We start from the raw sequence: 23,584 nt of genomic DNA on the forward strand, positions 1-23,584 counted from the left end.
TTGACTGCATAATATCAGTGAAGGACATCTTCCCCTAAACCACAGTTTGCAGGTTAGTCACACTATACACTTTGACAGAGTTGGAAACAGAAACTGCATTGAAATAACTCATATATGCACTCAACAGAACATACAAGTTCAAGGTACATGTGAGGAGGAAGGACTTGTGTGTCAGGGCTGAGGACATATGCCAGAGCAACCAGCAGAAGAGCATGGTAGGTGGTGGTTACGATTGTTTCCTATTGCACTGAGACCCCACCATCCACCCCCATAATAAAGAAAGGGCATGATCTCACAAGGTATGGCAAAGTGACTTGCATATCATCATTCATATCTGAAGAGTAGAATTCCCCCCCACAACAATGGTGCTCTGTGTAGACCTTGAGTATTTTAATTGAGGTACCACATCTAGAGTTACGGAGACATTGGAGCAAGTCATTTAATTGGGGCAGAGATTCAATTATTCACATGTTAAATTTAATGCGTGACATATGTGCGGATTTTATGCATAAGCTGTCTCTCCTGCATGGTTAAAAGACCATAAGACATAGGAGTAGAATTAGGCCATTCAACCCATTGGGTCTGCTTCACCATTCTCCTGCCTTTACCCTGTAACCCTTGACTAATCAAGAACCTGTCAACCTCTGCTTTAAATATCCCCAAAGGCTTGGCCTCCAGAGCCATTTGTGGCAATGAATTGCACAGATTCATCACCCTCTGGCTAAAGAAATTGCTCCTCATCTTTGTTCTAAAGCAAGGTTTCCCAGCCTGGAGTCCACAGAACCCTTGCTTAATGGTACTGGTCCATGGCATAAAAAGGTTGGGAACCCCAGTTCTAAAGGGACATCCTTCTATTCTGAGGATGTGCCCTCTGGTCATAGACTCACACACTACAGGAAACATCCTTTCCACATCCACTCTATCTGGCCTTTCAATATGCAATAGGTTTCAGTGAGATCCCTTTCATCATTCCCAGTCCTCATACTTTGTTATCCATTGCCTTGTCCCAATGAGGTAGTTCATGATTTAGGTTTTATTTCATCTGCTGACCCTCTACTTTCTAATGTTTTAAACTACTAGAAATGACTTTATTACAGGAATACTGGATTAGAAAGAGTGACAAAATGAGATGACGTGTGCCAGTGTTGGAGAGATGAATGTTAGAAATTGAGAGAAGAATGGGAACCACAGTGATGGCTGCATTGCATATCAAAGGCTTGTGGGACAATATTGTCTACTGCTACTAATTGTCAATGTGAAACCATACTGTGTTTTTAAGTAATTCTCACTGGAATGGATACCTTGATCATAGATTGCCAGTATTTTGGGATAATCTGCACCATGGATCATCCAAGTGAGATTTCAATTATACCACAATGTGGTCTCTGTGAGGAGATCATGTTGGCCATCTTCACTTTTTTAAGGATTTCTTTGGTAAACTTCCATTCTGCATTTTGTATAGACTGACCATGAGGTAATTAAGGATGTCTATTCAAACTTTTTATTGTATCGTGGTTGCATTTTCTTATCAGGACACTTAATGGCTTTGGTTCTGCCTTTGATTGTATATTTTTCTGTGCACTTTCAGTGTTTACTGTAGCTGTGATTGGGAGTCACATTCCAGCTCATTGTAAAGAGTATGCTTACGCAGCCAATTTCAAAATTTTTATGACCCAAGTCAAATAGATACGTGGCAAGAAATATGTCTACCTAATTGATTTTGTTTTAGTTTGGTAGAGTAATATTGGTTGCTCTGTCCAGTTAGTCATGATTGTTGACACTCCTAATTGTTAGTTCTCATGATATCAAGATACATTTTATTTGAGCTAGTACCTTCAGTACTTTACCGGGATTTGTTATAAGGCTAACTTGTCCTATCAAAGGCAGTGTTGATTTCTACCTGTTACAGAATAATCTGCTTCTTTATCTGCATCCATCTCTCCAGACTAACTGCGTATCTTTCTGTTGATCATGAAATCCTGCTGCTTTCCCTCGGCTTATAAGTACTGCACAAACATACTGTTCCAAACCCGGCACAAACTCATGATGTTATTCAGATTCCTTCTCTGTTTATTCCTCCTGGACAAATGCCCTTGCATTGGAGAGCTGCTTGTCTCTGCTGTTGCTGTGTGCACTTAACACTATGCCTCCTTAATGGAACAAAGCTGCAGCATGTGGCCACCATTGCAATTTAGCAACAGTTAGCACCATCGCAACACCATCGTGGTGAAGACTTCAGAAATGGAGTAGTTGCTGTTGCCTTCTGACTAACGTCTCTTCCTAAAATCTTGTGTGACCTTTCTGTCAAGGTTACAAGTTTGCATGTCAGGTCAAATGTGAGATATTGTTTTGATAACTGAATGTTCTCGTCAATAAAGCTACACATAAATGATCCTGTAGGGCAAGATTTTAAAAATTCTTCAGATATTTTTGCATTTTAATTCCACATGTTGCTTCAAATTGCCGTGAGCTGAAATAATTTTCTGAGCTTCTGTGGCCAGTTTAACTGGTGGGTCTTCATCAGTATCAAAGACTTCCTAAACTTTCTTATGGCAGTGTTTGTAATTGTGTATTTTTAATGTGATCCAGTAGCATCAGGATACTTTGTGTCCACTATCTTTATATGTGTGGAGTCATATGTCTGTTATATGCTGCAGTACAATAGGTCATGCAAATCCTTCTCACAGTCAGGCTGCATTGGAGCCACTATTTTAACATGTTGCACTCACAATAATGACACTACGGCCCTTGGATTTCTCTGCCCTGCACTTGGTTCTGCTTTTACATTCTCCTGTGCGTTTACTGGTCCCTGGAGTTTCTCTGTCTCTCACAGTATGACACACTTCTTGATACCAGTCCACACATGCCAGAAACAGGTTTGCTGACATGTTACATAATAAAGAATATCAAGCTCCCCAGTCTTTTTCTTCTCTACAACTACCATAGCTTCCGTGTCAATCACGGATCCTTTGCCAGTTCCTTGAAGCGTGTTTCCATAGTGTGGCATTGTTTTCTCCTGGTCCTGATGCACCTTGGTCATTTTGATCATCCTCCTTATCATCTGTGGTGTTTTCAGAGGTGGCCGGAGAACCTGGTGAGTACTGCGATGAATAACCTCTGAGAGGCAGCAGGAGCTTCGGTTCATGTGCTTACATCACTTGTACAAGGACATCACATGTTTACCTATTCATGTTCGTGTGCTCTCCGCTTCCCCAATCTGACGCTCAAAGCAGCTGTGCAGGTTGACTCTGTGGTTAAGAAGGCGTACGGTGTATTGGCCTTCATCAATCGTGGAATTGAATTTAGGAGCGGAGAGGTAATGTTGCAGCTATATAGGACCCTGGTCAGACCCCACTTGCAGTACTGTGCTCAGTTCTGGTCGCCTCACTACAGGAAGGATGTGGACGCCATAGAAAGGGTGCAGAGGAGATTTACAAGGATGTTACCTGGATTGGGGAGCATGCCTTATTAGAACAGGTTGAGTGAACTCGGCCTTTTGTCCTTGGAGCGACAGAGGATGAGAGGTGTATAAGATGATGAGAGGCATTGATTGTGTGGGTAGTTAGAGGCTTCTTCCCAGGGCTGAAATGGTTGCCACAAGAGGACACAGGTTTAAGGTGCTGGGGAGTAGGTACAGAGGAGATCTCAGTAGTAAGTATTTTACGCAGAGACTGGTGAGTGCGTGGAATGGGCTGCCAGCAATGGTGGTGGCGGCGGATATGATAGGGTCTTCTAAGAGGCTTTTGGATAGGTAAGGGTCTTTTAAAAGACTTTTGGATAGGTACATGGAGCTTAGAAAAATAGAGGGCTATGGGTAAGCCTAGTAATTTCTAAGGTAGGGACATGTTCAGCACAACTTTGTGGACCAAAGGGCCTGTATTGTGCTGTTTCTTTATTTCTATGAAATCTGTTCTGCTCCCACCATCACCACAGGTAGTGTATTCCAGATCAGAACTCCCTAGCCATCCAACTCTTTCAGCCTAACCTTATGGCTAAAATAAGAAAGATTCATTTATGTTTTAATTATTTATGTATCTAGTCCCAACTTTTCTGCCGCGGTATTTCAGATGTAATGATCCATAGACCAGCAATAACTTAAAGGACAACAGCTACGTGTGGGGGTTTCAGGGCCACTCACTTCAGAATCTCATTAAACCCATTAACGTGTGTGTAAAGCCGTGCCTTACAATTGCACAGTTCATTCTTAATGATAAATGATTTAAAAAATTATTGCATAATTATAAAGCAGAGCAATTAGTATTGTAATTTTCAGAGTTGTATTAATTCAATTTAAATTTATCCAGGTGTATAACTTGTCACAAAATATTCAAGAAGATGATCTGCAACATTTACAGGTAAATAAACCACTGTTTTATATATACAACATGTAAAGCGGTATCACCATCATGAGGGTGAATTATTTATCCTGCTCTCACTGTTTCGTCTTCTTCAGCTCTTTACTGAATATGGACGACTTGCTATGGAAGAAACGTTTCAAAAACCTTTTCAGGTCAGCAATAAACTTTTTGCACTGCAAAGATACCAAAGAATAATTTATTAAATTAGGCATGAATGTTTATTGCTTTTTAAGTTTATTATTTTCCTACCTTAATCTTTTCTTTATTTCCTGCATCTTCATCTTTCTTTGACACTAGGCAACTGTCCTGGAAACCTGTTGTTCGGGAATTTGTTTTTCAATCAGATTTGATGAAGCCTCCACAATGTATGCTCTGCTGCATTTACTAAACCCTTGGCAAATGCGCGGTTCCTGCTGTGTGAAGCGTGGACCCTGTCCCTACCATGATGAAAAAAAATACTTCACTCTGTACTGGTTACATATAATTTGATTCTAAAACTTTGAGAAAATGACTGTATCTGAAACAAAAAAGGAATTATGAATGCACCAGTTCATATGTGAAAGTCAAATGAAATCTTTGACAGAATTCCATTAAATAAAATGACAGTGTCTTAAGGAAAAGTCTATTCTCTCCCAATATGGCTCTCAGACTAAAGATATCCTCTTTTTTTTTTGAATGTACAGTCTCTCATATTTCTAGTTCGTGATTGGAGTTTTCCATATGAATTCAACTACGGTCGTAATGGAGGAATCAAGTTCCTGGAGAAACGTCTGAAGGTTTGTGCAGGACAATCTAGTTGATTGTAAATAACTTAGAGCTGAGGGCAGCACTAGGGTTACACTGAATAAAAGTAGATGTGAGGTGAGGTTCATTTCATAGCTCGTCACACCAGATAGCCAGCCACTCCAGTGTTGCTTGGTTGATGTCGAGCAGGTCAGTGTCACCTAAATCAGGTGAGAGTGGGCAGTTGCGCAGAACATGTTCAATGTTCTGCACCCTTTCACCACACTCACAGGATTCACTGGTCTTTAAACCCCACTTCACCATATTATCTCCCGTCCTACAAACTCCCGCTCTTGCTCTGTTGAGAGTGCACCATTTTCGTCTGTCAAGCAGTGCCCCGTCTGGCAACATTTCTGTGGGGTCTTGCACTGTATTGTTTGGTGGGGTTCTGGCTTCTGTTTGTTGCCAGAGGTCAATCCTGTAGGGGGGATATTGCGTGTGGTAGTTCCTCGACTATAGCTTAGCTTTTCCTCGATTTTAGGTGGTTGGAAACTGGCATATGATGATGTAGTGGGTACCATGGATCCGAGTTCTGTTTACCTTTTTCAATTTTTGTTATAGTGTGTCTTCGAATCTCTGGGGGAGCAATGGTTGCAAGTCTGTAAATGATGTTAGTGGGTGTGGGGCGCAGTGTGCCCGTGATTATTCGGCAGGCTTTGTTAAGCAATGGGTCTGTTTTCTTCACATGGGCTGATCTGCCCCACACAGGTGCACAGTATTCTGCAGGTGCATAGCAGAGTGCTAGGGCAGTTGATCTAAGTGTGTGAGCATTAGCTCCCCATTTCGTGCCTGCTAATTTTTCAAGACAGAATTGAGAGAGCCAACTTTCCCTTGGAGTTTTTGGATGTGGGTGGCAAATGAGAGCGTCCTATCCAGTGTCACGCCCAGGTAAATTGGAGTCGGATGGTGTTGGAGCTCCTTCCCACACCAGAAGATCTTGAGTTTCCAAGCTGCTTCTCGATTCCTCAGGTGGAATGGACATACTTGAGTTTTGGATGGATTTGGGTTCAGAGACCATTTTTCATTATACTGCTTCATTGCTTCGAGGATTGCTGTAAGTTGTACTTCAACTTCTTGGAAGGAGTTAGCTTGTGTTGCTATGCATAGGTCGTCTGCATAGATAAACCTGCGCGTGTTAGGAAAGGTTGGTTGGTCGTTTACGTAAACAGTAAATAGTAGAGGTGCCAGGACTGATCCCTATGGTAGTCAACAGGAATTCTGCAGATGCTGGAAATTCAAGCAACATACATCAAAGTTGCTGGTGAACGCAGCAGGCCAAGCAGCATCTATAGGAAGAGGCGCAGTCGACGTTTCAGGCCGAGACCCTTCGTCAGGACTAACTGAAGGAAGAGTAAGGGATTCCTTACTCACTCTTCCTTCAGTTAGTCCTGACGAAGGGTCTCGGCCTGAAACGTCGACTGCGCCTCTTCCTATAGATGCTGCTTGGCCTGCTGCGTTCACCAGCAACTTTGATGTATGTCCCTATGGTAGTCCATTCTTTTGTGGACACCACCTACTCTTAATTCCATTCATTTCTACATAAAATCTGCGATTTTCTAGGAGGCTTCTTATTACTTTGACTGTGGTTTTGTTCTTTAACATTTTAAATAATTTCAGTAGAAGGCCTCTGTGATTCACAGTGTCGTATGCTGCTGTTAAGTCAATGAATACTGCCTCCGTAATTTGTTCAATTTCAAAGCCATCCTCAATATACTGGGTTAAGTTCAGGACTTGATCGCAGCAAGAGCGGCCTGGCCTGAACCCGGCATGGTCTGGTGTTAGAAGATCTTCGACTAAGGGGGATATTCTTTTCAGCATGAATCTCTCGTAGGGTTTACAGAGGGTGCAGAGCAAGGAAATCGGTGTAATTTTTAGGAATGTTGGGGTCTTTATTGGGTTTTAGGAGAGCAACAACTTTGGCTCTTCTCCACTTTTTAGGTATTTTTAATGATCTTAGGGAACAGTTAAAAAGGAACAGAAGCCCATGGAGCGCTTTAGGTCTAAGATGTTTAAGGAATTCATTAAGAATCCCATCTATGCCAGCAGCTTTGTTGGATTTTAGCTGTGATACTTCATCCTTCTAGGGTGAGAGGTGGGAAGTTGTTATTCCCGTTTGAGAGAGCTGACTCCATCTCCTGATGTTGCTTTTTCTTTTGCCTCCGTTCCTTGTTATTTGGTTGACCATGTGAGGTGTTATCACTAGAATGTTTATGACTTTAGAACTCAAGTGACCAGGCAGCCTTCTGTTGGAAACGTTCCTCCTTCCTCAGCACCTTGTTCTGTAGCTAAGAACATGGGCAGAAGGCTTGCTCATAGGATTCAGGTTAAGGTGTTGCACTTAAAACAGAAAGCAGTTCCTAGGAGATCAGCGGGGACCTACAAAATTGATCCAGTTTTCTGAACCACAGCCACGATGCCTAGACCAGGCCACCCCTCTAAACGTAGTCGCTGGAGAAGAATGGCACTTGTAAGAGAGGCTACTGTGATGCCAACAGTCACTCTGAGTGGGCTGCAGAAGTCAGTGGTTCCTGATTATAAAAAAAGTGATAATAACATTTTCCCACAAGCGTGTTCACATTCCTACATAGTTAATTTCTAAGCTGGTAACCGATGAGATGTAACCCATTAGAAACCTGTGTGAGAAAGGAAGTAGGTGATTGAACAAGAACTCAGCCAGACTGTAGCAGCATTCACTGCCTGGATGTCAGACTTTACACCGTGAGCATTTGGAAGCTTGGCAGGCTGCAGTAGAGAGGCCGTTGCACTACCTGACTAAACAAATGTAAATATCATTATGTAAACCGGTGCAGCTGAGGACTGTGTAGTTTCAGAAAGATCAAAGAAAACCTAATGATGTTTAGCAGGAAAACAATGCACTATATTGTTCCCAATGTGAAGATGTAAGGAACCGCTCTGCAAAATCAGGGTGACTCACCAGTAATCGGAGAGTGAAGGTGCATGAAGTTCTTTGCCTAGGCTGTATCCTGTCTGCGTGTTATTTGCTGGAAAGTAATGAAAGCACTCACTGGAAATGTGGTGAGGCCAAGACACATTCATAAGACATTATGACATGAGGATAGCAGACACCACCATGAGTGGCAGGGACCTTCAGAATATCTCTCTCTTTCAATATTTTTATTAGTTTCTACATATAAGAATACAGAGTACAAGAAGATACATATTATAAATCAAAAAAAAGATAAAATAATACCAAATACATTGTATTAGAATCACACTTGCAATCACGTTACCCTGTATTCATGTAAATTAATTTAAATCGTAATATTGAAATGTAATAATTTTATTATACAGAAAAAAATCTAAACCCACTACCAAATCAAAGCTGTTTGGAAAAGAAAGAAAAAAAGGGAAAAAAATCCTTATCATAAAGTGAAATTTGTTATTAGCCACCATCTGCACTTTAACAGCAAGTCAAAGGTTTTGAAAATAATGGCAGGGACCTTCAGAATATCGAGGAACAGAAAGACCTCAGAGTACAAGTCCATAGATCCTTGAAGGTGGCAGCATATGGGACATTGGACTTCATCTCTGAATGCAGACGTAGGGAGGTTATGCTTCACCTTTGTGAGACTTTGGTCAGAACTTGGGATAATTGAGCGACCTGCAGAGCGGAGAAGTAAAATGATTTACAGATCATTCCACGTCTTCAGTACGCCTGGGTGTGTACGTACGTGCCAGTGTTTCTCCTAATTAAATCTGCATCCCTTTGCTGCTTTCTTGTGTTAACATCAAGGTTCATGCACTTAGAAATTGTGTTGAATTATTTATGGATTCAAGGTGCCAAATTATGTACCATAATTGACTTTTTCCCTCCTTTACAAACATATTCCAGATTTCAGAAAATCAGCACGAGGAGCTACAAAATGTCAGGAAGCACATTTATTCCTGTTTTACAAACATCTCCTGCTTCCTAATGCCACACCCTGGCTTGAAAGTGGCGACCAATCCCAACTTTGATGGACGTATACAAGGTAGTGATTCAGCCTGCAGTGGGATACTATAGTGCTCACTTTCTCCAGGTGCTTCTCAGCAGATGATATTTAAACGATATCTAAAATGTAAAGCTTTTTAATACCTTGCATTGCACATCTGTGGAAATGTAATTAGTAGAAACATAAAATGTATACTTTTAATCAAATTCTTTATTTTGCTCAGAGATCGACGAAGAGTTTATAAAACATCTGAAAGTTCTCGTTTCCTGGCTTCTTTGTCCTGAGAACCTTGAGTTGAAAGAAATTAACGGGAATAAAATTACTGGCCGAGGACTTGTGGAATATTTCAAGGTAAAACGTCAAATGATGCTTTTGCTTTAAATTGGTAACATAATTTAAAAAGTTAATTTTTATCTAAATGTTCTAATCTTGCATTCTTAATGCTCTTTTTGAGAACATTACATGATAAACGTTTTCTTGTTGTCTATGTAGTGTGGGCAGTGGGGAGTGGAGGGAAGGAAAGGGCCTTGTTTTGCTGGTATTGTTTTGTGGCTTGTTGTGTTTTGCCGAGCATTGTGGGTATACTGTGTTGGCACGGGAATGTGGGCTGTTCCCAGCACATCCTTGGGGGTGGTGGTTGTTAACACAAATGACACACTTCACTGTGTTTTCATGTACATGTGATAAATAAATCTGAATGTGTAGGACATGTGCATAGGTGAAAATTAGGTAGAAGCATATAAAGGAATGATTAAAATTGTGTGTTGAATGCAGTTCTTGGTCTAGAAGTTTGGTAGATGAGGGCAAGTAATAACTGGAAGCTGGGAATGGGGGGAAACAGAGCAGCAATTTATTGGTGACTAGAATTGCTCTTCACAAGGGACTTCCTCAGGAGTAGAACACTTTACTCAATCAGGGATCAACCTGAAACTAAAAGTGTAAAATATAGTAGGGAATGAGGGATTTGCTTCATTCAGTGAGTATTGTGGATGGAGGGAATGGATGAAACAAGCAGACTATGACCACCTAAGCACTTTGAATAGGTTGTGAAAATTGATGGTGGAGACAATAAAATTACCGTAAGACCATAAGACATAGGAGCAGAATTATGCCATTCAGCCCAACAGGTCTCTCCATTTGATCAGGGCTAATTTATTTTCCCTCTCAACCCCATTCTCCTGCTTTCTGCCTGTAAAATCTGACAGCCTTACTAATTAAAAAAAAATCAACCTCCGCTTTAAATCAAGTCAATTACTTAAACCCTTTTATCTCTTCCACCTATTGCCTCCCAGCTTCCACCCCCAGCATATAGCTAATCTATATTATTTTAAGGCTGCATTACTTTTGAATACATATTAGGTGATTACCAGCAAAGTTGAATGGCTATTTGACAAAGTTCCAGAGCAGAGGCAAAAAAGATAATTTCCTGTAAGGGTTTTCCTGTTTGTTTCTAATACCTGCGGCAATGTTCCCTCTAATTTGGAACGACCAGTGTGTGCAAAAATCTTGTGCTGTGCAACGTTTTACCCAGTGACAACAACATCTGCACCTGAATAATTTCTTCAATAAAAACAATATAAATAAGCTTTGTCTAAAATTTGCAGACAAATCATCGCAAGTTTCACGTTGTTAACACCATCCACATCAGAAACTGGAAAAGGAAATGTGATTATGTACGATCGTGAAATATACGTAACATGCAAACGAGGTAGAGGGTGACAACTTTTTGTGCGCAGTTTAAACTCCTTTGTGCGCTAGTAGCAAAAGATGTGTGTGCGCGGACACCTTAGAGGGAATATTGACCTGCGGCATGAAAGCCAAAGAAAATGGTGTAAATTGGAACCTATGAAGCCCAGCTAGTGGAAGCAAATGAGGAGGCGATGGAAAATATTAGTAATGTGGGTTATTGTTCTCAGCAATACTTTTCAAGTTACTAATGCTGAACCTTTAGGCTGTGGTTTTACTGATAGAGAAGTAATGTTGGCTATCATTGAAAGCTGACTATGTATTGATGTCATTATGTAAACAGTAAGTAAAAAGAGACTGTTCTCTATCTACATTGTATTCTGTGTTGTGCATTTATTATGTTTATTAGGATAACTTGTCACATGAGTGGGGGCATGGTAAAGACGAAGGGGTTAAGTTACGTATTCATGCTTTCTTCTTTGCAGTTTATAGTAGCTGGGGTCGATGGAGGTCATATCTTTTTCTGACCACCCAATTATGCTTAGCATACATTTGGGCACACTTTAAGTATCATCGCTTCAAGATTGTATGTTTGCTAATTACTAATAACGGATATCCTTGACTTTTGGGGCAATCGCTACAGGAGTGAGGGCACATCCTGCAGGAGTAACAACGCTGTAGAGTTGCTGGCAGCAGCAATTGTTTGATTTGCCACTACAGAGACCATAGAAAGCACATCTCTTTAGGCACAAATGGGGATATTTAATGGAGTTATTGTCTCCCAAAAGTAGGATATCATTGGTATCAAACTCTGAAAAATGAACAAAATATTTTAAAAATGCAGCAGCAGTCTCTTCATAATTGTAGTGAGTCTTCATTAATCATTAATTATGAGTCTTCATTAATCATTATGCGTGTGAAGCTGTCAGCAGTATGTGCGTCCGGTGTTTTAGTAGACGGCAACAACTGAACCAGGAACTACCTTTCTGTATTGGAGAATTACTGACAGAATTAACTCTCTGAGTGATCAGGGTATCACAGTGAAATCTGATGTCTGTCATTATCTCTGAGTCATGTTGAACACCGAACATATCAATTTAATTACTATAAACTTTACATTTTGTTTAAATTATTTTATTACAGGCATACATAAAGATTTATCAAGGGGAAGAACTGCCACATCCCAAGTCTATGTTACAGGTAGTGTAACTCAGTTACAAAGTCATCTTGTGCAAGTTAAAGTTACTTGCTCTTGATGTTATCTTTTACATTGTGTATGATGTCAACTGATTTCGCAGTTGTATTAGTCAAAGTACGATACAAGTTTCATGTTTTGCTTTGCAGTCTTGCAAAGCAATGGTTTACAAATCCAGATTAAATTAGAATGTAATAACATTTAGTCCTTGTGTAAACTTTTTGAAAATACACTCTGTATTTTGTAGATGCAGCAAATTGTAACATTCTAAGTGGAGCCAAGCATCAGGAAAGAGCTAGTTCATTTCACTGGCATTCTAATTAATCCTTTCTGATGCTCCAAACAAATGTATAAGAACATCAAGCATCTTTCAGTTGGAAGAGGGAGGGGGAGGGGGATGGGAGGTGTTACAGGCAAAAGGGGAAGTGCATGGGAATTCTCCACCATGTAGTAATTATATTAGGCTGTCAGGTGACCAGTGACACACAGGCAAGCCCCAGGCCCAATACAATAATATTAAAATCTCTCCCCTCTTACCTTAAACTTTTTACCAGTTGCTAAATGGACTAGGGAACTGGCAAACTTGGGAGAGGCTAGAAAGAGTGTATCTAAAGATGGGTTCATAAATTTGCCTCCTAAATATAATTGCAGTGCAGAACTCAAAACAGAGATTAAGGTAACATTAATAAATTACTGTAATTTGAGAGACATTTAATTAACAAAGGTCAGAAATTGAATGGTGATACTACCCCAAACTGGAAAGTCTGCAAAGGGTCCTTTCACTGAAGCACTATTTACAGTGTTTTATGCTGAATCCCTTCCAATGCTCAGATGCCACCTAGTGGTGGTTCCTAAAATTGGACACTGGCAGTGGCACCATGTACAACCTTGCTGTAATGCATCCGTATTCCTTAACAATTGGTCTTAAGTTAGACTATCCTTGATTTGACAGTAATGAATGTCCATTACAATTGTTACAGCAGTATCAAACAGATATGAATACTATGTAAAAGGAAATATAAACAATAATTAAACTGCTTGAAGACATAAATGATGTAATTAAAGGAATTGTATTACCAGTGAAAATTGATGTTCAGATTTGTCAACACTCCTACTGAATATCTAGAGAGCTATTGAATATCCTACTGAATAGCTAGAATATCTAGAGACCACTTAGAAACCCATTTAGCATGATTAGCTTGATAGTGATTCCTGGAGATGAAAATATATCTACATTAAGACATAATCATCCAAATTTTCTTCTCCAAGTTTACTAAATGGCACGTTATGACTTACCAGGCTGACTGGGTTAAATTGAAAATAAGGTCCATTAATTTGCCCTGAGTTAAGAAATTATTCTTCTGTACTTGAGAAACGCAGAACTAGATTAGGCCATGCAGAAGTGGAAACAGGACACATTTTTTTCCCTCACAAATTATATTAAGCATCTTCAATTCTTGTTAGTAATACATTATAGTTTCTGAATCAATTGTAATTTTCAAGACTTTGCTTGAAATTATATCACTCTTTATCTATATTTTGATGCAAAACTCAATTAGAGTCAGCAAAAGTGCTTGTTTATCTAATGTAGTATAGTGGTTGCCTGCAAAACCAGGTTAAAATCATAGGAAAATGGATTAAAAACAGCTCCACAACACTAAAGAAGCCTGACACCATTCAGAGTTCAAGAACTTCGACAAAGGCTCCTTCAATGGCACTTCCCATCCTTCTCCTCCTACCTAGAAATGATGGGGGCCAAATTCACGCCATTTCCTCTGCTGTTGCTAGTTCCTGGAGTCATTCTTCTGTTCAGCCTTTACAGAGAGAGACCTTTTCACCATCATCAACGTGAGTGTGAAAAGTAATGGTAGTTAGCAAAAGAGATTCTCTGATGAACCTGTTCTGCCTGAATTCCTTATGGCAGTGAATTGTTATGGTGACATCTACCCACCACCTCACAATGGGACAGTTGCACAGTATTCTACGAAACATAGTGAGGGTGGATCACTCCGGCTGCTGTGCTCCATACCCACTAATATGATCAACTGATAGGTAAGGCTTTGGGCCTACTTCAGGCTGTTCTGAGGTTCAGATCTGAGGACTCAATTTTGGTTCAGAATGCTGTTGTTTGCTTCAATTGTTTCCATATGTTTTTTTTTCTTTCTCTTGTGAATCAAGTGTTGATCTTTTATTTTTATTTTCATTCTTGTTTTTTCCTTAATTGGGTTCTTTTGGGTTTCTTGCTTTGTGGCTACCTGTGAGCAAGCGAATCTCAAGGTTGTATAATTTATTCATTATTTGATAATAAATGAATCTTGAATCTCTTAAATTAGAAAAAATATTTTATCTGGGTTTGTACGTCTGCATTACTGATTTAAATGTCACCAAAGACTAGCAAATTTCTACCGATGCAGCGTGGAGAGCATTCTAACTGGTCGTATCACTGGTATGGAGGGACCACCGCACGAGATTGGAAAAAGCTGCAGAAGTTGCTAACTCCATCATGGGCACTAGTGTTCTGAACATCAAGGCCATCTTCAAAAGGTGATGCCTCAAAAAAAGTGGCATCATCGTTAAGGACCCCATCACCCATCACCCTTGACATGCCCTCTACCATCAAGGAGGTGGTACAGGAGCCTAAAGACACACACTCAACATTCTTCCCCTCCGCCATCAGATTTCTGAATGGACTATATACCCATGAACATAAGACCATAAGACATAGGAGCAGAATTAGGCCATTTGGCCCATTGAGTCTGCTCCATCATTCAATCATGGCTGATCCTTTTTCCCCCTCCTCAGCCCCTCTCCCCAACCTCCCTGTAACCTCTGATACTGTGTCCAGTCAGGAACCTATCACTCTCTGCCTTAAATACACCCAACAACCTGCCCTCCACAGCTGCCTGTGGTAATAAATTCATCAAATTCACCAAAGAAATTTCACCACTCCTCTATTTTAAATGGACACCCCTCTCTCGTGAGGCTGTGCCCTCTTGCCCTGGACTCCCCCACCATGGGAAACGTCCTTTCCACATCTATTCTGTCTAGGCCTTTCAACATTCAAAGGTTTCAATGAGATTCCCCCCTCATCCTTCTGAATTCCAGCGAGTAGAGACCCAGAGCCATCAAGCGTTCTTCGTATGATAACCCTTTCATTCCTGGTTCATCCTGCGAACCTCCTCAGAATCCTCTCCAATGCCAGTACATCTTTTCTTAGATAAGGAACCCAGAACAGTTCACAATACTCAAAGTGAGGCCTCACCAGTGCCTTATAAAGCCTCAGCATCACATACCTGCTCTTGTATTCTAGACCTCTTGAAATGAATGCCAACATGGCATTTGCCTTCCTCACCACCAACTCAACCTGCAAGTTAACCTTTAGCACTACCTCTGTATTTCTTTTCCACTCCTTTTGCATAATTTAATTTTTGTAAATATATTTCTACTTGTAGTTTATACTTCTTTATTCTGTATTGTTCTGTCCTGCTGCCACAAAACAGCAAATTAAACCTGACTCTGATGATATTATCTCAGGTGGCTAAGAGGGCAAAAATATTTTATCATTTCAGTGAATTAACCCAAGGGAATTCAACAAGTTTAATATTAATTTTATCGATTCATTGAGATCCATTGTTTATTCAGTACACACTGTCAAAACATTGCCAGTTCATCTAACCAGTCTGTTTATCCTTCCATATAATTAAGGCCACAGCAGAAGCCAACAATTTAGCAGCTGTAGCAGCAGCCAAGGACTTGTACAGTAAAAAAATGGAGGAGGTAAGGAGTCTACATCACTCTATCAAGTTTTTTTCTGGTTAAAGTGTCAGCCTTTGAATAACAAAACTTAATACTGCAATTGGGAAGAGATTTGCATTAAAAAAATGTGTCTGAATCTAGTTAACTTAATCTACTTGGCCAGATTCCCAGGTAACCATTAGAACTGGATGATGCTGTAGCTGATTAGCAGATTATGCGACTAGCATTTTACGTTGCTAATTAATCAATTAGTTTTCCTCTTAGTCAAATTTAATTTAATTCCATTTATTCAATCTACAACTTGTACTATGTACTTGTGCTCCACTAACCAAGTTGTTTAAAGATGTAAAAAGTGGGTGTGGGAACTAGAATCTATGATGTCAATTCTGACTACATTTAAAATGAACTTTGTATATACAACACCAGGATATCCTGAAGTTGTGAAAAGTGCTAAATGAAAGCTCTTTATAAGGGCACTGCCAGTAATTACATGCTGTGAATGGTCGAGAATATTCATTTTGTTCCCGTTCATTATCCCACAGTCATAGACTCACCAGCTTTCTTCCCGCAAACACACAATTATCACTCAAGCATCTACGTGCTGTCCTATGACAATGCCATCTGAAGACATGGTACCATTTTCTACGTGTGTACTGATGAATCTCATCTTCCCTTCATCAGCTCTACTTTTTGTCACCACTCAGCTGTCTCACACTGTTTGCAGACACCCGGTCAGTACCAGATGAGCAGAAGTCTCCTTCGCCTACATATTAAGGTTAAAGCCATCATCATTAGCGCTTGTCACTAGCTTTGTTTCCATGCCATCAGTGCTTTTCCTCTGCAGCTGTGCAAAACTGAACCAGGAAGTTTGCAGCCTTGGTATCATTGTTAACACATGGTCAGGTTTTAGATTAACATTGCAAATTAAGTCTTGTGCTGATTTCGCTCACTCCCTTCTGTCCACCTCTATTCCTGTTTAGTTGAAATGCCTTTTTATCCCGTAGGTCTGTGGAGGGGATAGACCATTTCTTGCGCCTACTGACCTCCAGAACAAGCACTTGGAGCTTCGAGAAGAAGCTGTCAGATTATTCCGTGGAGTTAAGAAGATGGGAGGAGAGGAGTTCAGTCGCCGCTACTTACAGCAGCTGGAGAATGAAGTTGACGAGTTATACATTAACTACATCAAACACAACGATAGTAAAAATATATTCCACGCAGCACGTACACCTGCCACTTTGTTTGTGGTGATATTTATTATGTATGTAATAGCTGGAGTCACAGGGTTCATTGGAGTGGACATTATAGCCAGCCTGTGCAATATGATAATGGGGTTAGCTCTCATTACTTTGTGCACATGGGCATATATTAGATACTCTGGAGAATACAGAGAGCTTGGAGCTGTCATAGATCAAGTAGCAGGAGCCTTATGGGACCAGGTAAGTGTTCTTCAGATTCTCTTGTGTTCTAGTACAATTGACTATTGCTGGGACAGATTGTTTTCATCCTAGTACAAAACCATTACCAACAGCTTTAAGCTAATGATGCAGAATGTTTCTGCACAATCTTTGTCAATGAAGTATTATGGTTTAGATTTGAATTACCTCATTATGTGACCAGATATCATGATTTAACTAATTAGATTATCAACTTTCATATGCAAGGTTGTAGGCTCTGGCTCAGCAAAAAAAAAGTTTCTGTGGAGAAGCACACATCAAAGTTGCTGGTGAACGCAGCAGGTCAGGCAGCATCTCTAGGAAGAGGTACAGTCGACGTTTCAGGCCGAGACCCTTCGTCAGGACTAACTGAAGAAAGAGCTAGTAAGAGATTTAAAAGTGGGAGGGGGAGATCGAAAATGATAGGAGAAGACAGGAGGGGGAGGGATGGAGCCAAGAGCTGGACAGGTGATAGGCAAAAGGGATATGAGAGGATCATGGGACAGGAGGTCCGGGGAAAAAGAAAAGGGGGAGGGGGGGAAAAACCGAGAGGATGGGCGAGGGGTATAGTCAGAGGGACAGAGGGAGAAAAAGGAGAGAGAGAGAGAAATAATCTGCTCTGCTTCTAAAATCCTATGTACCAATGTGATTAACACAATAGAAAGGAAGGACATAAGCCGGGAAGATGTGGAATCGATATGGGTAGAGCTGCGTAACACTAAGGGGCAGAAAACGCTGGTGGGAGTTGTGTACAGGCCACCTAACAGTAGTAGTGAGGTCGGAGATGGTATTAAACAGGAAATTAGAAATGTGTGCAATAAAGGAACAGCAGTTATAATGGGTGACTTCAATCTACATGTAGATTGGGTGAACCAAATTGGTAAAGGTGCTGAGGAAGAGGATTTCTTGGAATGTATGCGGGATGATTTTTTGAACCGACATGTCGAGGAACCAACTAGAGAGCAGGCTATTCTAGACTGGGTTTTGAGCAATGAGGAAGGGTTAATTAGCAATCTTGTCGTGAGAGGCCCCTTGGGTAAGAGTGACCATAATATGGTGGAATTCTTCATTAAGATGGAGAGTGAGATAGTTAATTCAGAAACAAAGGTTCTGAACTTAAAGAGGGGTAACTTTGAAGGTATGAGACGTGAATTAGCTAAGATAGACTGGCAAATGACACTTAAAGGATTGACGGTGGATATGCAATGGCAAGCATTTAAGGATTGTATGGATGAACTACAACAATTGTTCATCCCAGTTTGGCAAAAGAATAAATCAAGGAAGGTAGTGCACCCGTGGCTGACAAGAGAAATTAGGAATAGTATCAATTCCAAAGAAGAAGCATACAAATTAGCCAGAAAAAGTGGCTCACCTGAGGACTGGGAGAAATTCAGAGTTCAGCAGACGAGGGCAAAGGGCTTAATTAGGAAGGGGAAAAAAGATTGTGAGAGAAAACTGGCAGGGAACATAAAAACTGACTGTAAAAGCTTTTATAGATACGTAAAAAGGAAAAGACTGGTAAAGACAAATGTAGGTCCCCTACAGACAGAAACAGGTGAATTGATTATGGGGAGCAAGGACATGGCAGACCAATTGAATAATTACTTTGGTTCTGTCTTCACTAAGGAGGACATAAATAATCTTCCAGAAATAGTAGGGGACAGAGGGTCCAATGAGATGGAGGAACTGAGCGAAATACATGTTAGTAGGGAAGTGGTGGTGGGTAAATTGAAGTGATTAAAGGCAGATAAATCCCCAGGGCCAGATGGTCTGCATCCCAGAGTGCTTAAGGAAGTAGCCCAAGAAATAGTGGATGCATTAGTGATAATTTTTCAAAACTCGTTAGGTTCTGGACTAGTTCCTGAGGATTGGAGGGTGGCTAATGTAACCCCACTTTTTAAAAAAGGAGGGAGAGAGAAACCGGGGAATTATAGACCGGTTAGCCTAACGTCGGTGGTGGGGAAACTGCTGGAGTCAGTTATCAAAGATGTGATAACAGCACATTTGGAAAGCGGTGAAGTCATCGGACAAAGTCAGCATGGATTTGTGAAAGGAAAATCATGTCTGATGAATCTCATAGAATTTTTTGAGGATGTAACTAGTAGAGTGGATAGGGGAGAACCAGTGGATGTGGTATATTTGGATTTTCAAAAGGCTTTTGACAAGGTCCCACACAGGAGATTAGTGTGCAAACTTAAAGCACACGGTATTGGGGGTAAGGTACTGATGTGGATAGAGAATTGGTTAGCAGACAGGAAGCAAAGAGTGGGAATAAACGGGACCTTTTCAGAATGGCAGGCAGTGACTAGTGGGGTACCGCAAGGCTCAGTGCTGGGACCCCAGTTGTTTACAATATATATTAATGACTTGGATGAGGGAATTAAATGCAGCATCTCCAAGTTTGCGGATGACACGAAGCTGGGCGGCAGTGTTAGCTGTGAGGAGGATGCTAAGAGGATGCAGGGTGACTTGGATAGGTTGGGTGAGTGGGCAAATTCATGGCAGATGCAATTTAATGTGGATAAATGTGAAGTTATCCACTTTGGTGGCAAAAATAGGAAAACAGATTATTATCTGAATGGTGGCCGATTAGGAGAAGGGGAAGTACAACGAGACCTGGGTGTCATTATACACTAGTCATTGAAAGTGGGCATGCAGGTACAGCAGGCAGTGAAAAAGGCGAATGGTATGCTGGCATTTATAGCGAGAGGATTCAAGTACAGGAGCAGGGAGGTACTACTGCAGTTGTACAAGGCCTTGGTGAGACCACACCTGGCGTATTGTGTGCAGTCTTGGTCCCCTAATCTGAGGAAAGACATCCTTGCCATAGAGGGAGTACAAAGAAGGTTCACCAGATTGATTCCTGGGATGGCAGGACTTTCATATGAAGATAGACTGGATGAACTGGGCTTGTACTCGTTGGAATTTAGAAGATTGAGGGGGGATCTGATTGAAACGTATAAAATCCTAAAGGGATTGGACAGGCTAGATGCAGGAAGATTGTTCCCGATGTTGGGGAAGTCCAGAACGAGGGGTCACAGTTTGAGGATAAAGGGGAAGCCTTTTAGGACTGAGATTAGGAAAAACTTCTTCACACAGAGAGTGGTGAATCTGTGGAATTCTCTGCCACAGGAAACAGTTGAGGCCAGTTCATTGGCTATATTTAAGAGGGAGTTAGATATGGCCCTTGTGGCTACGGGGATCAGGGAGTATGGAGGGGAGGCTAGTACAGGGTTCTGAGTTGGATGATCAGCCATGATCATACTGAATGGCGGTGCAGGCTCGAAGGGCCGAATGGCTTACTCCTGCACCTATTTTCTGTGTTTCTATGATTATCTGGAACATTTAGCACTAATGACTGGAGATGACCTTCTAGATACCAGGCCCTCCAGGATTAATTACAGTGGGAAGAAAATACGTCAATTGCATTTGGTTGGTCCATATCACGTATGCACACCATTCTCATGTTAGATGTCAATGAATCTTTAAAAACAAATAGTTATTTTTGTAAACCAGTTAAGTGTATTTTCTTCAATGTGTTTTTATTTGATTAATTGCACTATTAAGACTTCCAACAAATGTGATTTTGGATTTTTACCCAAACAAGGAGTGATATTTAAACTTGCACTCCATCATAATTAATCTTACTAGAAAGAATTTTATTGAATATTTTCTACCAAGGGATCAGGAATAGACTACTGGAGGGGAAGAACAACCAACAGCCAGTTTTTTAAAAAAGTAAAACGATTAGCTTTATTTGTCACATATACGTCAAAACAGACAGTGTAATGTGTGTTAATCAGTAGATGCATCTAGTACAGTACAATGACATCTGTTCATTTAAACTTGTGATAGCTACCTTTTGTGTAATTGCAACATGTACTTAGTTTTTGGTTCTTCCACCTGCTATTTTTACATTTTTATATTGAGATTAGCTTTGTCCTTTCAATATTCTTCTTTCCTTTTTGCAATTCCATAGGGAAGTACCAATGAGGTAAGATTTCATATTTTATACCATCACTTAGCAGGCTGAGGCTACTGTGTGGCACCATTCTCTATTTGCAATTATCTATTTTTGTATAATCAGCTTCAGGTAGTATGTTCCAGCAGATATTTAAATAAAGGTGTTAACTTATTTGTGAAACAGTGGCATTTTATGAATGTTGAGTAACATTTAAATTGAATTCTCATAAATTATTAATGAATTTTGTAACCAATTTGGAATACATTCAGGAACAAACATTGCTACAACAAGATATTATTGGATTAGTTAAGTTTTTGAGTTTAATATTGGGCCTTTAGGTCAGCTCTTGGAGGCTTTGAATAAATACTATAAACCAACACTGAATTTCAGCTAAATTAGGAAAATTTAATTTAACCATGCCTGATAGAAGAGTTAGTTTCAGGGTAAATATGGAGAGAAGGATAGGACTGGTCCTCAGGTTAAGATTTCAAGCTGGCGAAAGGCCAATTCTGATGGCATCAGAAGGGATCTGGCAGACGTGCACAGGGATGCTGGACAAGTGGGAGGCCTTCAAAGTGAAATACTGAGAGTGTGGAATCTGTTTGTTGCTGTTAGAACAAAAGGCAAGAGTGACAGGTTTAGGAAACATTGAGTATTGAGGCTCTGGTAAAGAAAAAGGAGGTGCATATCAGGTATAGGCAGTTAGGATCTATTGAGGTACTAAGGGGTATAGAAAATACAAGAGAACACTAAAGAGAGAAATCAAAAGGGCTAAAAGAAGAAATGAGGTTGCTGTGAAACTGAATCCCAAGGGGTTCTATAGCTATAATAAAAGCAAAATGATTGCAAGGGACAAATTTGGTCCACTCGATGATCAGTGTGGTCAAAAAAGATGATCATGGAGCCAAAAAGGATGGGGGAGATCTTAAATGTATCTGGATTACGGTTAAGGTGATAACTCCCCAGTTTCTGACAAGGTGTTCCTTTGGACCTTGTGGAAGGCTAGTGCAGAGGCTTTAACAGAGACATTTAAAACATAAAGCCAGAAGACAGAACAATAGCTAAAGTTATTCATTAGTTTCAGGTTCTAAGAATAAACCAGAAAACTATAGGCTGCCGAGCTTGACATCAGTCATGAGTAAATTATGAGAAGGCATTATTTGGATAGACAAGACGTGATTAGGGATAGTCAACATGGCTTTGTTTGTGATAGGTCATGTCCAACCAATCTTAGAGCTTTTGAGGAGGTTACCAAGAAGGTTGATGAAGAGGAATTGGTGGTCATTGTCTGCTTTAGTAGGATCTTTGTAAAAGTCCCACATGGGGGACTATTTCAGGGGGTTAAATTGCTTTGCATTCAAGATGAAGCAGTAAATTGGATTTAATGTTGGTTTAGTGAGAAACTAGTGGTAGTAGATGGTTGAGAGTAAAGTTGCGCTGCAGGGATTGGCGCTGGGTCCATTGTTATTATCTATATTTATGATTTAGATGATAATATGTTGAATTTTATAAGCAAATTTGCAGATGACACTAAAATTGGGAGCATAGTGGACCTCGCTAAAGGCTGTCGAGGCTTGCAATGTGGTCTGGACCAACTGGGAAAATGAGTTGAAAATGTTGCAGTTTGGAGGGTAAGGCTTGAAGTGAATGGTAGGGCTCTGAGAAACAGTGGACCTGGGAATACAGATCCACAATTCCTTGAAAATGGGTTCACAGGTAGATAAGGTCCTAAAGAGAGTTTTTGGCACATTGGCCCTCAGAAATCTTGGCATCCCATGTCCTGTTGAATATAGGAGGTGGGATGTTATGTTGAAGTTGTATAAGATGTGGGTGAGGCTGAATTTGGAGTATTGTGTGCAGTTGTGGTCACCTATCTACAGGGAACATATCAATAAGCTAGAAAAAGTACAGAAAATATTTACATGGATGTTGTCGGGATTTGAGTTACAGAGATAGGTTAGGACTTAATTCCCTGCAGTGCATGAGAATGAGGAGAGATCAAACAGCAGTATGCAAAATACTTAGGGTGAATGCATACAGACCTGTAGACTGGTCATAGGTTTTGGATGAAAAGTGAAGTATTTAGGGGGAGTCTCGGAGGAATTACTTCATTCAGAGGTTGATGTAAGCGTGGATAAGCTGCTGGCTAAAATGGTAGAGAGGGGTTCAATTGTAGCATTTAGGAGAAGTTTGGATGAGCACATGGGTAAGAGATGTGGGGTGCTACGGTCAGATCTACCTATCACACATACCTAAACACACCCAAGAATGCATTGGGGGCAGCCTGCAGGGTTTGCCACATATTTTGGCATTAACATGTCTTGGGTGCAGGTAGTTGGCAGAAAGATGGCCCTAACAGCGTGTGTCTGTGCTGTAGTCGTCCAAGACAATAATTACAGACATTTTAAAAAATCTTTCAAGTCTACTTCCTTTCAACTTCCTTTTGCACAAAGTCA

The 23,584-nt window shown here is 40.5% G+C and overlaps 1 protein-coding gene across 2 annotated transcripts in view; it reads left to right on the forward strand.

Moving 5' to 3' along the window:
* atl1 (atlastin GTPase 1) overlaps window positions 1–23,584 on the forward strand; it is an 83,971-nt gene that overhangs the window by 56,328 nt on the left and 4,059 nt on the right. Inside the window, exons 5-13 of one of the 2 annotated variants that reach the window (XM_063048600.1) lie at window positions 4,305–4,355; window positions 4,454–4,510; window positions 5,042–5,134; window positions 8,995–9,133; window positions 9,318–9,445; window positions 11,924–11,980; window positions 15,681–15,752; window positions 16,736–17,167; window positions 21,144–21,158. In XM_063048600.1, coding sequence (XP_062904670.1) covers window positions 4,305–4,355; window positions 4,454–4,510; window positions 5,042–5,134; window positions 8,995–9,133; window positions 9,318–9,445; window positions 11,924–11,980; window positions 15,681–15,752; window positions 16,736–17,167; window positions 21,144–21,158 — 1,044 coding nt within the window. The remainder of the gene's footprint in view (window positions 1–4,304; window positions 4,356–4,453; window positions 4,511–5,041; window positions 5,135–8,994; window positions 9,134–9,317; window positions 9,446–11,923; window positions 11,981–15,680; window positions 15,753–16,735; window positions 17,168–21,143; window positions 21,159–23,584) is intronic. The other variant, XM_063048611.1, reaches the window with a different exon arrangement.

This window comes from Mobula hypostoma, chromosome 1 (genome assembly GCF_963921235.1).
Source record: "Mobula hypostoma chromosome 1, sMobHyp1.1, whole genome shotgun sequence".
NCBI lineage: Eukaryota > Metazoa > Chordata > Chondrichthyes > Myliobatiformes > Myliobatidae > Mobula > Mobula hypostoma.